General features: G+C 33.5%; 1 protein-coding gene across 1 annotated transcript in view; it reads right to left on the bottom strand.

Annotated features, from left to right (window-relative positions):
• The window catches only part of LOC129946477 (synaptic vesicle glycoprotein 2B-like), a 36,803-nt gene extending 23,341 nt beyond the window's left edge, over window positions 1-13,462 (bottom strand). The window contains exon 1 of the mRNA XM_056056673.1: window positions 12,974-13,462. Within this exon, the coding sequence (XP_055912648.1) occupies window positions 12,974-13,022 (49 nt within the window). The 5' untranslated portion in view covers window positions 13,023-13,462. The remainder of the gene's footprint in view (window positions 1-12,973) is intronic.
• Window positions 13,463-14,126: the final 664 nt, after the last annotated feature.

The following is a 14,126-nucleotide window of genomic DNA, read 5'->3' as shown; positions in this document are numbered from 1 at the left end:
AATAACAATATTGGCCTTTCTCAACTTTGTCGTTTTTATAGTTTGACCTTGTTGAAGCAATTGCATGAGACATTTTAAGGTTTTTCTTAACTAACGTCAGAGATATTTTTAAAGGAAAAGACTTCTTTTTTATGATTATGTTCATTACATAATATTCAATTAAAAATATTTCTTTTTTTTTTCTTTTTTATTCAATCAAGATTTTTTGAGAAATTCAATGTTTTAAGTATGAATTGATAATTTATTTTGGAAATTTTAAGAGGGGAATGTTATTACGAACAACATTATCCATATAACTTGGAACTTGGAAAAAATCATTTATTTCTCCAATTCATAAAAATGGTCCTAAGCAGGAAGTAAATAACTACCGTCCTATTTGTAAATTATCAAGTACACCGAAACTCTTGGAGAAAATTATAATATGTGAAAAGTTGACATTTCCTTAAGGAGTATATTTCACCTTTTCAATATGGCTTTATTGCAGGAAGATCCACTAACCCTAATCTTTATAACTTTTCCAATTTCGTTTTAAATAAACTCGAAGAGGGCTACCAATTTTTTTTATCTATACTGATTTTGTGAAGGCCTTTGATAGAGTCATACTATTTTGATTGAAAAACTGAAGCAAGGAAGGTTGGAGTCCTATCTAAGGGATCGTGTACAATTCGTTTGTATTGATCAAGTGCTCTCTAGTCCAATTATTGTTACCTCGGGTGTCCCGCAAGGAAGCCATCTTGGTCCCCTTCTTTTTTTAATATTTATCAACGACACTTTTATTTGCAATTTAAAGTTTTTCAGATGCATACATTCTTTAAATGATTGTATTCTTTTGCAAAATGATCTCCAAAAGTTAACAGAATGGTGTACAACTAACCAATTATTCTTGAACGTTAATAAATGTCAAATTTTGTCCTTTTGTCGCAATTTTTTTAAATTTCTTTTGAATACAAAATTAATAACTTTGTTCTTGAAAGAGTTTTGGAAAAAAAAGATTATTGATGTATTGTTTGATTCAAAAATAAGCTTTAGCAAGCATATAGAACATATTGTAGCTAAATCCAATTCAATGCTAGGTTTTATTAAACGTAATTCAAAAGACTTCAAGGACCCTTTTGTCCTTAAATCTCTATTTAACTCCTTTGTTAGATCAAACTAAGAATATTGTTGTGTGATTTGAAATCCTTACTACAATATTTATTCTAATAAACGGTGATTTTTTAAGAGCTTGAGAACTTTTAAAAAAAAAAAACGCATAAAATTTGCAAAATCTCATCGATTCTTTATTTGAAACGTTAGATTGGTCCATGACATTTACTTTTTGAAGATAATTTCATTTAAATGTTGACCGCGGCTGCGTCTTAGGTGGTCCATTCGGAAAGTCCAATTTTGGGTAACTTTTTCGAGCATTTTGGCCGGAATAGCCCGAATTTCTTCGGAAATGTTGTCTTCCAAAGCTGGAATAGTTGCTGGCTTATTTGTGTAGCCCCACAAAAAATAGTCTAAAGGCGTCAAATCGCATGATCTTGGTGGCCAACTTACCGATCCATTCCTTGAGATGAATTGTTCTCCGAAGTTTTCCCTCAAAATGGCCATAGAATCGCGAGCTGTGTGGCATGTAGCGCCATCTTGTTGAAATCACATGTCAACCAAGTTCAGTTCTTCCATTTTTGGCAACAAAAAGTTTGTTAGCATTGAACGATAGCGATCGCCATTCACCATAACGTTGCGTCCAACAGCATCTTTGAAAAAATACGGTCCAATGATTCCACCAGCGTACAAACCACACCAAACAGTGCATTTTTCGGGATGCATGGGCGGTTCTTGAACGGCTTCTGGTTGCTCTTCACTCCAAATGCGGCAATTTTGCTTATTTACGTAGCCATTCAACCAGAAATGAGCCTCATCGCTGAACAAAATTTGTCGATAAAAAAGCGGATTTTCTGCCAACTTTTCTAGGGCCCATTCACTGAAAATTCGCCGTTGTGGCAGATCGTTCGGCTTCAGTTCTTGCACGAGCTGTATTTTATACGGTTTTACACCAAGATCTTTGCGTAAAATCTTCCATGTGGTCGAATAACACAAACCCAATTGCTGCGAACGGCGACGAATCGACATTTCACGGTCTTCAGCAGCACTCTCAGAAACAGACGCAATATTCTCTTATGTACGCACTGCACGCATTCGTGTGGTTGGTTTAATGTCCAATAAAGTAAACTGAGTGCGAAACTTTGTCACAATCGCATTAATTGTTTGCTCACTTGGTCGATTATGTAGACCATAAATCGGACGTAAAGCGCGAAACACATTTCGAAGCGAACACTGATTTTGGTAATAAAATTCAATGATTTGCAAGCGTTGCTCGTTAGTAAGTCTATTCATGATGAAATGTCAAAGCATACTGAGCATCTTTCTCTTTGACACCATGTCTGAAATCCCGCGTGATCTGTCAAATACTAATGCATGAAAATCCTAACCTCAAAAAAATCACCCTTAATTGAAATTATCCAAAAAAAATTTACAAGGTTTATAATTCAGAAATTAGGTTGAAACATCGAAATGCCGTCGTACTCGACTAGATGTAAGCTTCTTGGAACTCAATCACTTGAAAATAGAAGGAAAATGTTTTCAGTAATGTTTATAAGTGACATATTTTCGCATCATATCAAATGTCCTTTCCTTTTAACGTTGACCCTTAACTAAAGTCGTGGGTCCAGTGGACCCACACACAATCTTCAAATGTTTGCAGAAAACGACACAGTCACCGCAGATCTCTCAATTTCTCAGTACCTTCCTGTAATAATCCAATGTTTGTGTAGTGAGAAGGACGCATTTCGCTCGCTTCTCCTTAGGTGTCTATTGACATGTGCATGGGTCTGCTGGACCCACAACTTTATTTACGTTACTTATTTTTTGATACTTTTACATACATGAGGGAAAGATATTATACCCATAGACTTCCCGTGCAAGTGAAAACGGGCATTCCTACGGTTCTTAAACTTCAACCTATAAAAGTAGTTCCAAATAACGAAGAATATCTAAAATTTGATGGACACAAAAGAAAAAGATGCTCTTTTTGTGTCCGGCAAATAAAAAATCGAAAACGGTACATTTGGGTGCTAAGTCCAAGGTGCCCATTTGTATGAGTTGTTCAAAACAAGTATGTTTTTCATGTTTATAGATTGGTTGACTTTGACCATTGTCAGAATTTTGTCAGAAAAAGATTTTAAGTTTTTGTTTTTACAGTTTTGAAGAGCTGTTTTTAAAATTCCAAAAAAATGTATTTATGGATTTTTTACTTTTGATTTAGTATTTAATTATGTATTTATTAAAAATGTTATATTTCAATTTTACAAATTGAGACTGCCTGACGAAAGTGCAAATTTTAAGTGCAAATGAATGTTTGATTTTTTAAAACTTGTTTTCTATTGTTTAAGTATTACGTTTAGTAAAAAAAAATACATAAAATATATTATACCTTTATTTTTATTGACCTTTTAAAAGGCCTGGGTCCAGTGGACTCACGACTTTAGAACCGTAGGAAATATTCACGACTTTAGTTAAGGGTTGATAGCTTTGTATGCTCCCTCGTGTCAAATAAGAGAACGTTGCTTATTCCGAAAAAAGGAACATAGGGTAAACTATGCTTTAACTCGCTGTGTTAGAGAAACTAATTTCATTTCTAATAATATTAATTTCAATTTTCATATAAACAGATACACTTTGAAAAATAATATACTTTTGTTCTTTTCGAATTAATTAATCAAACCATGTTTATATAATTGTTATTTTAAACAATTAATGTTAAATATTATTACGAGTATTTTTTTTGTTATAAATGATTATTTATTTCTCGACTTTTTGTAATATAATTGTAGATGTTGAGATCTCTAATTGGTGTGAATAAATTAATAAACTTATTTTGTTAAGGAAATTTTAGTTTCTCAAAAAATTGGTTTTACCATTTTCGATTCTGATTGACTCAATTATTTTTACTTGCATTCGTGCAAAATTTTGAACTCGAGATTTTAATCAAACTGAAAAAAGTGGGTCCCGCGGTTCCGTCCGGTCTGTTTTGTCTGTTTGTCCACGCTCCTACAGCCTAAACCATTGGACCGATTGAGTTAAAACATGGAAGTTAAGGTTTTGAGCAGATTCGCGTTAGGCGTTTTTTCATTTTTGTTTAAGATCAAAACTAACAGTGGCCCCCATACAATTTTGGCCAGAAAACGAAAATTCGAATTAAAAAAAAAAACAAACCGATAGATTTAATTGCCTTAATAATATTTCATTATCAGAAGTGCAATTTTTATAACTATTGTAAATACTAACGATAACCATGGATTAACAAATATGATATGTTTAATCAACAACCTATTTTTAAGTGTCTATCAAGAAGTATTAAAATCTTTGATTTTAAAATATTATTCTTTAAGAATAAGGTTGCTTCACACATATTTTACTTGCCTTCGCCTATTTAAAAGAATAATTATTTGTACAAGTTAAGGAAATGCTCCTGAAAGGGTATATGTATTTTCTATTAGAATCACTTTTTCAGTGCATACACATTATACCTGTATAGGTGTTACGCACAACCTCTAGAACTATTGCTTACGTGTCACTTTATAACTAAAATCCAAAACGCACAAGAGCCTGACTGTAAACAACACATGAATATCTATTTCTTGTAACTGTTCGTATGCTTGATTTTTTTTTTTTTTTTAAACTTTAACGAAAAAAAATTGAACGTAATAACTCCATGTTTGCTCTGAAAACTTGTAGGAAAGAAGGAATGTGATTGGATTGTAGTAGGTACCTTCTACCTTACCTACCAATAACATTCTTTCACTATCATCCTAAACATGTCATTATCTATCTATCTGCATAAAGCTGAGCACCCCAAGTGAACTATTCTATGTTCGTTTTAGACACCTACCTAACTACACAACCAATAGGCGATCGCTTTACAATCTAAACAAACATATTCTTTCTCTTTCTTATCTTCAGATAATTTATTTTCCATCTTGGTTCTTCCAATATGAAATTAAAATAAACCTATCCGAAGGAAAAAGCTTTGAACGAACAAGTTGAATACACAAACAATTGTTTTCGTGAAGTATGCTTACAAGTATTTTTCATATCCTGGATGAGTTGTAATAGGTTGAGCTGTGTTTTGGGATGAATCACAAGTTTTTTGACAAATCAAATGATCAGAGTTGGTAAAAATTGAATTTCGACTCAAATAGCTTCTCAAAAATTTGAGTTTTTGGCTTCCAAATAAAATTAAATTATAAGAAATATTGTTGTCGGCATTCAGTTAAGTTTTGAGAAAAATCGAATTGACAGTTTTCTTAAAAATAAAATAAAAACCTAAACAAGAAAATTAATAAAATTTGGTAAAAATTGATTTTCGACTCAAATATTTTTTCAAAACTTCGAGATATTGGCTTTAAACTACTTTTATCTTTTAAAAAATATTGTTGTCAACATTTTAGTAAAATTTTGATTTCATAGAAAATATTATTTCCGATATTTAGAAGTTTTTTTTTTTATAAAAGTCCAACATTCGGTTTTTTTATATGAAAATAAAATTTACAAGAAATAGTACGCAAATTTGTGAAAAATTGATGTTCGGTTCTTGATTTCTCTCAAATTAATTTCATTCATCCAATTTGTAAAAATTTAAGAAATGCTACTAAAATTGGTTAAAATATGTATATATATATATCTCGTTAACAAAACTAGATTTTTTTTTTGTGTTTTTAACGGATTTATTTTGATTTTCTAGCGATAGAAATAAAAATATATTTCATGCTTTTTGGATGTTAAACATTATTTCTTGGCAATTTTCAGAGACGCAATGTATGCATGTTTCGTCTGCAAAAAGGACCTCTTGCAATAATTCAGGGTAGGAAAATCGGCAACATAAATATTGTATAGGAGTGGGGAAAGGGATGAACCCTGAGGGACGCCCGCTTTGATTTCATATGTTGGTGACTATTTCTTGACGAATTTCAACGTAAAACTTCTTATCGCTCAAAAAACTTTTAATTATTTTAATAATGTAAGTTGGAAGACCAATTTTTAGGAGCTTGTGAAGGACACCATTATGCCAAACACAATCGAAGGATTTTTCGATATCCAACGATATCATGCCGACAGATTTTTTGTTATTAAGGCGTTCTTTTCGGAACCCAAACTATTCTGGAGGTAGAACATTTTTGTCTTCAATGATTTCTGTCATTTTTAGACAGATAATTTTTTCAAATAGCTGGCCAGAGCAGCTAAGTAAACTAATTGGGCGGTAAGAAGTTATATCTGATAGTGGTTTGTTTAGTTTTGGTATTGGGATGATTTTTGCTAACTTCCACCTTGTGAGAAAATAACCCAGCAAGAGGCACTTAAGAAAGAGAGTGCTCAAGAAAAAAATACATTTGTTTGGAAAATTTTTGATTATTTTGTTGGAGATCTTATCGCAACCTGGCGTTTTTTCTTGGTTTAAGCTCGGTTTTTATAATGTTCTTTACAAATGTGTGAGAAATTTGAGGAACACTTTGGGGGTCAGTAACGAGTTGCTCGATTTCTATTAGGCTAGACTCGACTTCCCTGACTGTACCTGGGTCGTTAAAACTCTGTGTTAGGGAGTGACTGATTTCAAAAAACTTAGCCAACTCTGTTGCTTTATGAGCATTTGAAATTATTTTATTTCCATAGACATTTAGATGGAGAAGTCTTGAATTTTGCCTTTTGAATATTTTTGAGAGTTTCCAATTTAGTTTGTCATGTTTCTTTATCTGGGATATGGTAGTGTTCCAGTGTTTGTTTCTTATAATTTGGAGTTTCTTTTAAACTAATTGATTTAGAATTTTAAGCTGGAATTTCAAAAAATCTGTTCTCTGACGTTGGAATCTTCGCCGGACTGTGTTTCTAAAAGTGATGGTTTTTTTTAGATCCTCAGTAAGCGCTGGGTCATAGAAACTTTTAGAATTTGAGATCACGGGAACTGAAATCTTTAAGGCTTCTTCAACATCGTACTCAAATTGTTCAATATTTTCATTAATTAACTCTATACTATTTATAGAGGTTGGAGAAAAAGAAGAATATTTGAGTTTTAAATGTGTTTTAAATTTATCCCAATCTGCCCTATGAAAATTATATTTTCTGTCAGGACAAGAGAGGCTTGCACCATGTTTGATTTCAAATATTACTGGCAAATGATCTGATGTAAGGTCGTTTTCCACAAACGGAACCGACAACAAATCTTGCCTATTTGTTAATATATTGTCTAAGGTGGAGGGAAGTCCCCTGTTTTTCGAAGGAATGTATGTTGGATCTTTGGTACGAGTATATATAATATCAAAGTTTTCGAAATTTTTAAGATCAAATAATGTTTTACCCCATTTATTTTCTCTTTGGCATCCCCATGAAGTATTTCTGCTGTTCAGATCTCCACAAATGACAATATTTGGATTTGATTTTATTAATCTTAAAATATCACCCTTATATTTTGAAATTGTTTCCTTTTTAATTTGACCGCCCGGAAAGTATGCACAAACAAATTTCACAAATCCTACATTTAGCAACTTAATTTCAAGAGAAAGAGATTCTATCAATGAAGTGTTTTCAATTTTAATTTAAGGATAATAATTATTTTATCTAAGAATCAACAAAAAGAAAGCTGCTGAACGGAGAGTATGCTTTTTTACGGAACGAAATATTTTTGATAATGGAAATTGGATCATATGTTTAATTTGTGAGAAAAAAAAACTCTCAGAAATATTTTTAGTTTATAAGGCTAAAACTATTTAAAATAATTAAAATAGAGTTAATATTGATATCACATCAACATTCCCTATTCAACACCACACTTTGAAATTTAAAAACCTTTTATTGGTTACTTCCCGTGTTAGTACCCGTGGCATGATGGTTAGTGCGTTGGACTGTCATGCCAGAGGTCTTGGGTTCAATCCCTGCCTATGCCATCTAAAGTCTTTTCACGGGTACTGCCTCTTGCGGGGTATTGACAAATTCTCCAAGAGTAACTCTTGTCATGAAAAAGTGCTTTCTCAAATTAGCCGTTCGGAATCGGCATATAAACTGTAGGTCCCCTCCATTCCTGACAACATTACTCGCACACAGGAATGGTTGAGAGTTGTAAGTCACTAGGCCCTGGTTCTTCATGGACTGTTGCGCCATTCAATTTATTTATTTATTTTATTATTGGTTACTTATGTCGATACTCATGTTATTAAGAACAAGTGCAATATGAAATTTCAATCAATTTGTAGACAACCTTTTACTCCTAAATAGTGACTCCATTACAATGGTGACTAGAGAAACATTGGACTATTATATACATATGTTAGGTACACATGTATGATGTAATAACAATAGTATGGGAAAAGAAAAATATTAGAAGGAAATTAAATAAAACATTATATTAAATGTACATTTATACAAAATATAAGGTTTCGAAATAACTATACACTACACACATGTATGTATGTAGATATTATTAAAGTATAACATGTTATTAACTTTCGTAATTTTATTGTAAGTTATTAAAATGTTCAGTTTTAGAATCTACAATTAAAATAATTTCTTTGTGTTACAATGTCATTATTCTCAATAATTGATTTTTCTGTTTACTGTCAATGATTTATCAGAAATGAATAGTGTTCCAGTAATAATTAGCTATTATTACTTTTTTATTATTCAATTTCGAGTATATGTATACATCATTATATTTTATCAATTTACAAACATACATATGATCAAAACCTTATCGTCACAGCAACACAAAGAAATTGATTCCCTCAGATATTATCACGGTAGACAGTGACTACTGCACTCCTACTTTGAGCCTTAGTAAGGGTTTGTACCGGACATTGGCCTATAGGAGTTCATACGGACAAGTTGGGTATCTCCTACAACACCTTTTGCCGTAGTTGTAGTGACCAAAGAGAGAGTGAAACGATAATCCATTTCCTCTGCAAATGTCCTGCTTTGGCAAACACTAGAATGAAATACTTTGGAAAAGAATTTTTTACGAACTTGATGAGCTATCTGAGACAAAGATTAGAGACCTAATCTTTTTTCTCAATGCGACAAAATGGCTCTAACACAATCGCTATGAAGCTTCTCTATAAATCTGTCCCTTTCAATCACAGGTCAAACGAGTTTTTGGTATCAAAACGGCGCACTTCAGCGCTAATTGGATCTCAGGCTAGGTTGCCTTGAGATCGCCATTTCTACCTATCTACACATGTTCATCTGTATGTTATGAGTAATATGCAAGTATTTATGAACTTTTTAACCAACATAATAAAATCCTAAAACTTTAATCCAAACATTTGGACAGGAGCAATAAAATACAACAATATTTTTAATAGTACATAATATGTTAATAAGGTGTGATCTTCGATCCCATACGCATCGAAGGGGAATGGAGAAGAAGATGGAACGACAAGTTGTACGTTCTGTACAGCGAAGTAGACAGGACAGCGCAGTAGAGGAAGACCGCAGATCAGGTGGCGCGCACAAGTGGAAAGTGACCTCACCCAACTTGGAGCGCGAAACTGGAGACATCTAGCTAGGGACCGAGATAGATGTAGAAGTTTGTTGGTTGAGGCCCTTATTGAAACAGGCCTGTAGCGCCAACTTAAGTAACTGAGATCCAAAATACGCATTTAAATATTTAATATAATATTATAAAGAGGAAAGATTTGCATTTTTTATGTAACGAATAAACTCAAAAAGTGCTGGACCGATTTTAATAATTCTTTTTTTCATTAGAAAGCTACATTATCACTGAGTAACATAGGTTACATTTAATACTAGATTACTATGGAATCTTTAGAAATTCATATTAAAACAAACCGGAGGTGTATACAAATTAGCCATAAAATGTCTTTCTGTGAAAACTATTAATGATAGGACAAACAAATGTTCGAAAATATTATAGAATACGAGTTGTCAGAATTTTTCAATTCAAATGTACCCAAGTTAGTGGCAGATTTTAAAATAGCCTTCGATGATGTAATTGAAAGTGGGGAAAATAACAGTGGTCAACAATATTTTTTGGACGCACCCGGTGGCACGTGAAAAACCTTTCTTACAAATTTAGCATTGTCAAAAGTACGATTATCCGGAAGAATAACACTGGCAATGGCATCGCCAGGAATTGCTGCAACCCTATTAAATGATGGGAAAACGGCTCACACGTTTAAACTACCGTTGGCTGTTTCTTTAGATCAACAGTCTGTATGTTCAATCGGTAAAAATGGTCCACTGGGAAAGCTCTTACAGGACACGTCGCTGATTATTTGGGATGAGTGCACCATTGTTCATGTAGAAGCTCATCTAGAAGTAGTGGACCGCAGATTAAAAGATATAAGAAACTCATGCAATATGATCGGTGGTATAACTTTTGTTTTCGCCAAACTCTACCAGTTGTAACAAAAGGTACGCGCACCGACCGAACGGTCCTTAAAATCATCACCTTTGTGGCTATCAATTAAAATTCTCAATATGCGCTCGAATATGCGAGCACATTTATGCAATAACCGCGGTGATAATTTCTCAGAAAATATACCTTAATTAGGAGACGCCAAATTTACCACTCCAATTGCAAACAGTTCCCAAGTACTGTTGGATATTGAATTGGCTCAAACTGTTCACAGTCTAGAAATTCTTATAGACACAATCTATCCCGACATCAACAATCTCCCAACCTGTTGACACCGTTTGCAACATTGACGACTCACTTTTCATTCGATGCGTTTCCTCTCTTAAAAATCATCATCTTGGATTTTTGAGTGTTGCCAACCAAATTCAATAAACAACAGTAATTGTAAATCTTGTTTATCATAAGTTGGAGTGTTTCTGGGGAGTAAGCAAACAAGACTATATCATCCGCGAACATCAATGCTTTAATATGCTCTCCCGCAAAGTCAACTCCTCCAGGAAGGAAATCTATTAGATCATTAATGAAGAGCGAGAAGAGGGTAGGACTCAGTGTGCATCTATGCCTCACTCCTGACGAAGTTGCAAACCAATCCAAAAGTTCCGCTCCATTCCAAACTGCAGCCCGTGTTCCTCTGTACAACTCTTCGATTATTAAGCCGAACTTCAACGAAAATCCCAGATTGTACAGTTTGTAAAAAAAGGCACTTCTGTTGATCGTGTCAAAAGCTGCTTTGAAATCAATGAAAAATTCATACAATTTTTTACCCTGCATGCAAAAACTATCAGCAAGGCTCCTGAAGACAAAGATATTGTCGATTGTAGCGTATCCGGATCTAAAACCAGCTTGACACTCGTTTGGCACATTTTGCGTTGTAATCCATCTTGTAAGTTGTTTCTGTAACATTGTTGTGAAGATCTTATATGTCGCATTTAGAAAAGAGATTCCTCGATAGTTCGCTGCATCCAACAAAAATCAGTTTTTGTGTATCGGAAATATTACAGAAGTCCTGAATTCTTCTACCGGAAGATTCCCCTAAGAAACATTATTAAATAATATTACCAGATGTTCAAATCAAGGAACTGCATAATGCCAGTTTGCTAATGTTGTTTCGGGATTTAGTAGCTCTTTGAAGTGAAAGAAAAGTGAATTTGCACACAGTTTTTATGTATTACTGGATGTTGAATTTCCAAGCCAGTTTCTGCATGCTTGTTTTCCTTCATATTTCAACTTTTTGGCTTTGCATAGCTCTTTAAATTTCCTATTAACCTCTAAGTAGTTAATCCTGAATGAACTTTGGGAGGAACTCCGAAAAATTTTCAACCATGCAAAAGAAATCTTCCTAGCTTTTCGGCATTCTTGATAAAACCAAGGCTCATTTCCTGAATTCCATCCTTTTCCGAGAGGCTGCTGTTGGCGGTAAGATTCCTTTATGGTTTGCTCTAGCATTTGAAAATCTCGTCTTTGATGTGCTTGTAGTCTACCATCCAGTTGTTGTCTGTATGTTGAGGCTTGCGATATCTTCCAGTTAAGTTTGGACAGTGATTGCGGGCTAATAATGTCATCATCATTTATTTGCAAGCGCTGCTGTTGGAATGATACAACAATGGGAAGGTGATTCGAATACGAAAATTCTTTAACTTCTAGATCCGTCACCAGTGACTCCCAGTCTTCACCTAGGATTGCATTATCAATCAACGATGATCCTTGGCCTCCAATACTCGCTCACTCGCACTCGTTCCATTCTGAATTCGAAGTCCAAAAGAATCGCAAAGCTCTAGGAGTTTCTTTCCTCTTGCATTACAAACAGTATCCTTTGATTGCCTATAAAAACCGTTAATAACGTTCATTACTCCTGCCTCTAGCCCGATTCTCGCGTTCAGGTATCCAATAAGCTTAACGTTCGTCGATCTCATGTGGCTAAGTAACTCAGTTGTTCTTTCAAAATCTTCTTCCCAATTATTACAGTTAAGGTATTGAGGAAGTATCCACAGGTGTTTGGTATTCATTTCTAAGTAAACAATTATCCGAAACTCGCCTTTCAAACTTTGAAGCTTTTTTTAAAACCAAAGTAGCAACCTCCACTTGCTCTTCCACGCTCATGAGTTCGCATTACAAAAATTTATTTCAAAATTTTTTCTCATAAAATAGTTTTTCAACACCAAGTTGAGTTTTACCTTTGGACCGATAATATGCGTGTTGTATCTTAAAACTTAAAATATTATAACGATTTAATATTATTTATAATACCTACTCTTAATTATAGTGGAATGAAACTGTAATTGAAAAACCATAAAAACAAACTGCATTTTTAACGAAATAATCAAAATATTTGCAACTTAATTAGATTGAAAAAAGTGTCACCAATCCTTGTCTATATTTAGAAATATCATACAGACATTTCTTACAAATTTAAACGTTAATTAATTACTTTTGAAACTAATTAGGTTTGCAAAAAATGTATTATTTCTTGACAAACAGCTGAAAAAAAGGCGCATAATGTTTACATACATTTGACTTTGACAGTATTTTCCAAAAGATCCTGATCCTCTCCAGCCATTATCAACAGAAAAATAAATCCTTTAGACCAGCCACAAAAATAAACCGAAAGCACTTAGCACTTTCCTGTAGTAAAGGATTTTTCGTCGTTTGTTTTCTTTTTCCAGAACAAAAACTCTGAACAATCAGAAACTATTTTAGGAACACATCTTATGGTGGGTTATCTCAAAAAATCACAACAAAAAATACCGACAAAGTTTATTTCATTAATAAACAAGAACTTGAGACAATATTTCACTATTCTAAAATATTTTTGTATCACAATAAAAACTTCCGATTTCGCGTAAGGCACCGCGGTTGTCGCTTACAGTAAGAAAAATAAATAAAGTTAAACAAAATACAAGTATTTAAGTATCTTTTTGACGTGAGATATGGTATGAGTATAAAATATGGACGCGATGATTCCTCGAGAAGCTAAAAGTTTGCACTGACTCAATGAAAGGTTCAATCGGAGCTGTTAACTGTATATTGGCGCCTTACCAACGCTCCACACCGCACATCACTTAACGAACTTTTTCGTTATGTATTTTGCAAAACGCAAAAAGTGGACAGCCAAGCCAACAGCCTTGTTGTGTGCTTTTTTGACTTCATAGTATATTATATACATGTTGTTTATTTCAGAAAGCACGTGCTGCTATTGTTGCTGTTGTTGCTATTTGAGCTTAGAACGAGTGCTTCATCATCATTGTTGTCTTGCCCCACTTTTTGTAGCTTTAATTGTGGCCTCTGTGAAAAAGTTCAAAAACAATAATTTCACGCTAGGAACGAACAAAACGAGATGCATGAAGATTTAATGAAAATAAAAGAGAGAGAGAGCATCCGTAAAAGTTCGTTCTTAGCTTTGCTTTTATTTACTGAAATGACGTAGCAGACATTTGGTTGGATAGATGAAGTATTTTGTATCTGTGCTTCGTATTGATAAAGATAAATTTGTGTTGAGATTGAAATTTGCAGATGCAGAACGCCAATGCACTTTTTTATTATTATTAACTTTTAACGAATGTGTATTTGAATTGAAATCTAATAACTTCAATATTTCATTAAAAATAAACTGTTGGGGGATTTATTAAGTTCGTAGAAACAGATTTTTTTAATGGTTCAACGT

This window comes from Eupeodes corollae, chromosome 2, assembly GCF_945859685.1.
Source record: "Eupeodes corollae chromosome 2, idEupCoro1.1, whole genome shotgun sequence".
In the NCBI taxonomy this organism is placed as follows: Eukaryota; Metazoa; Arthropoda; class Insecta; order Diptera; family Syrphidae; genus Eupeodes; species Eupeodes corollae.
The sequence above is the reverse complement of the archived record's forward strand: the minus strand, read 5'-3'. Positions and strand labels throughout refer to the sequence as shown.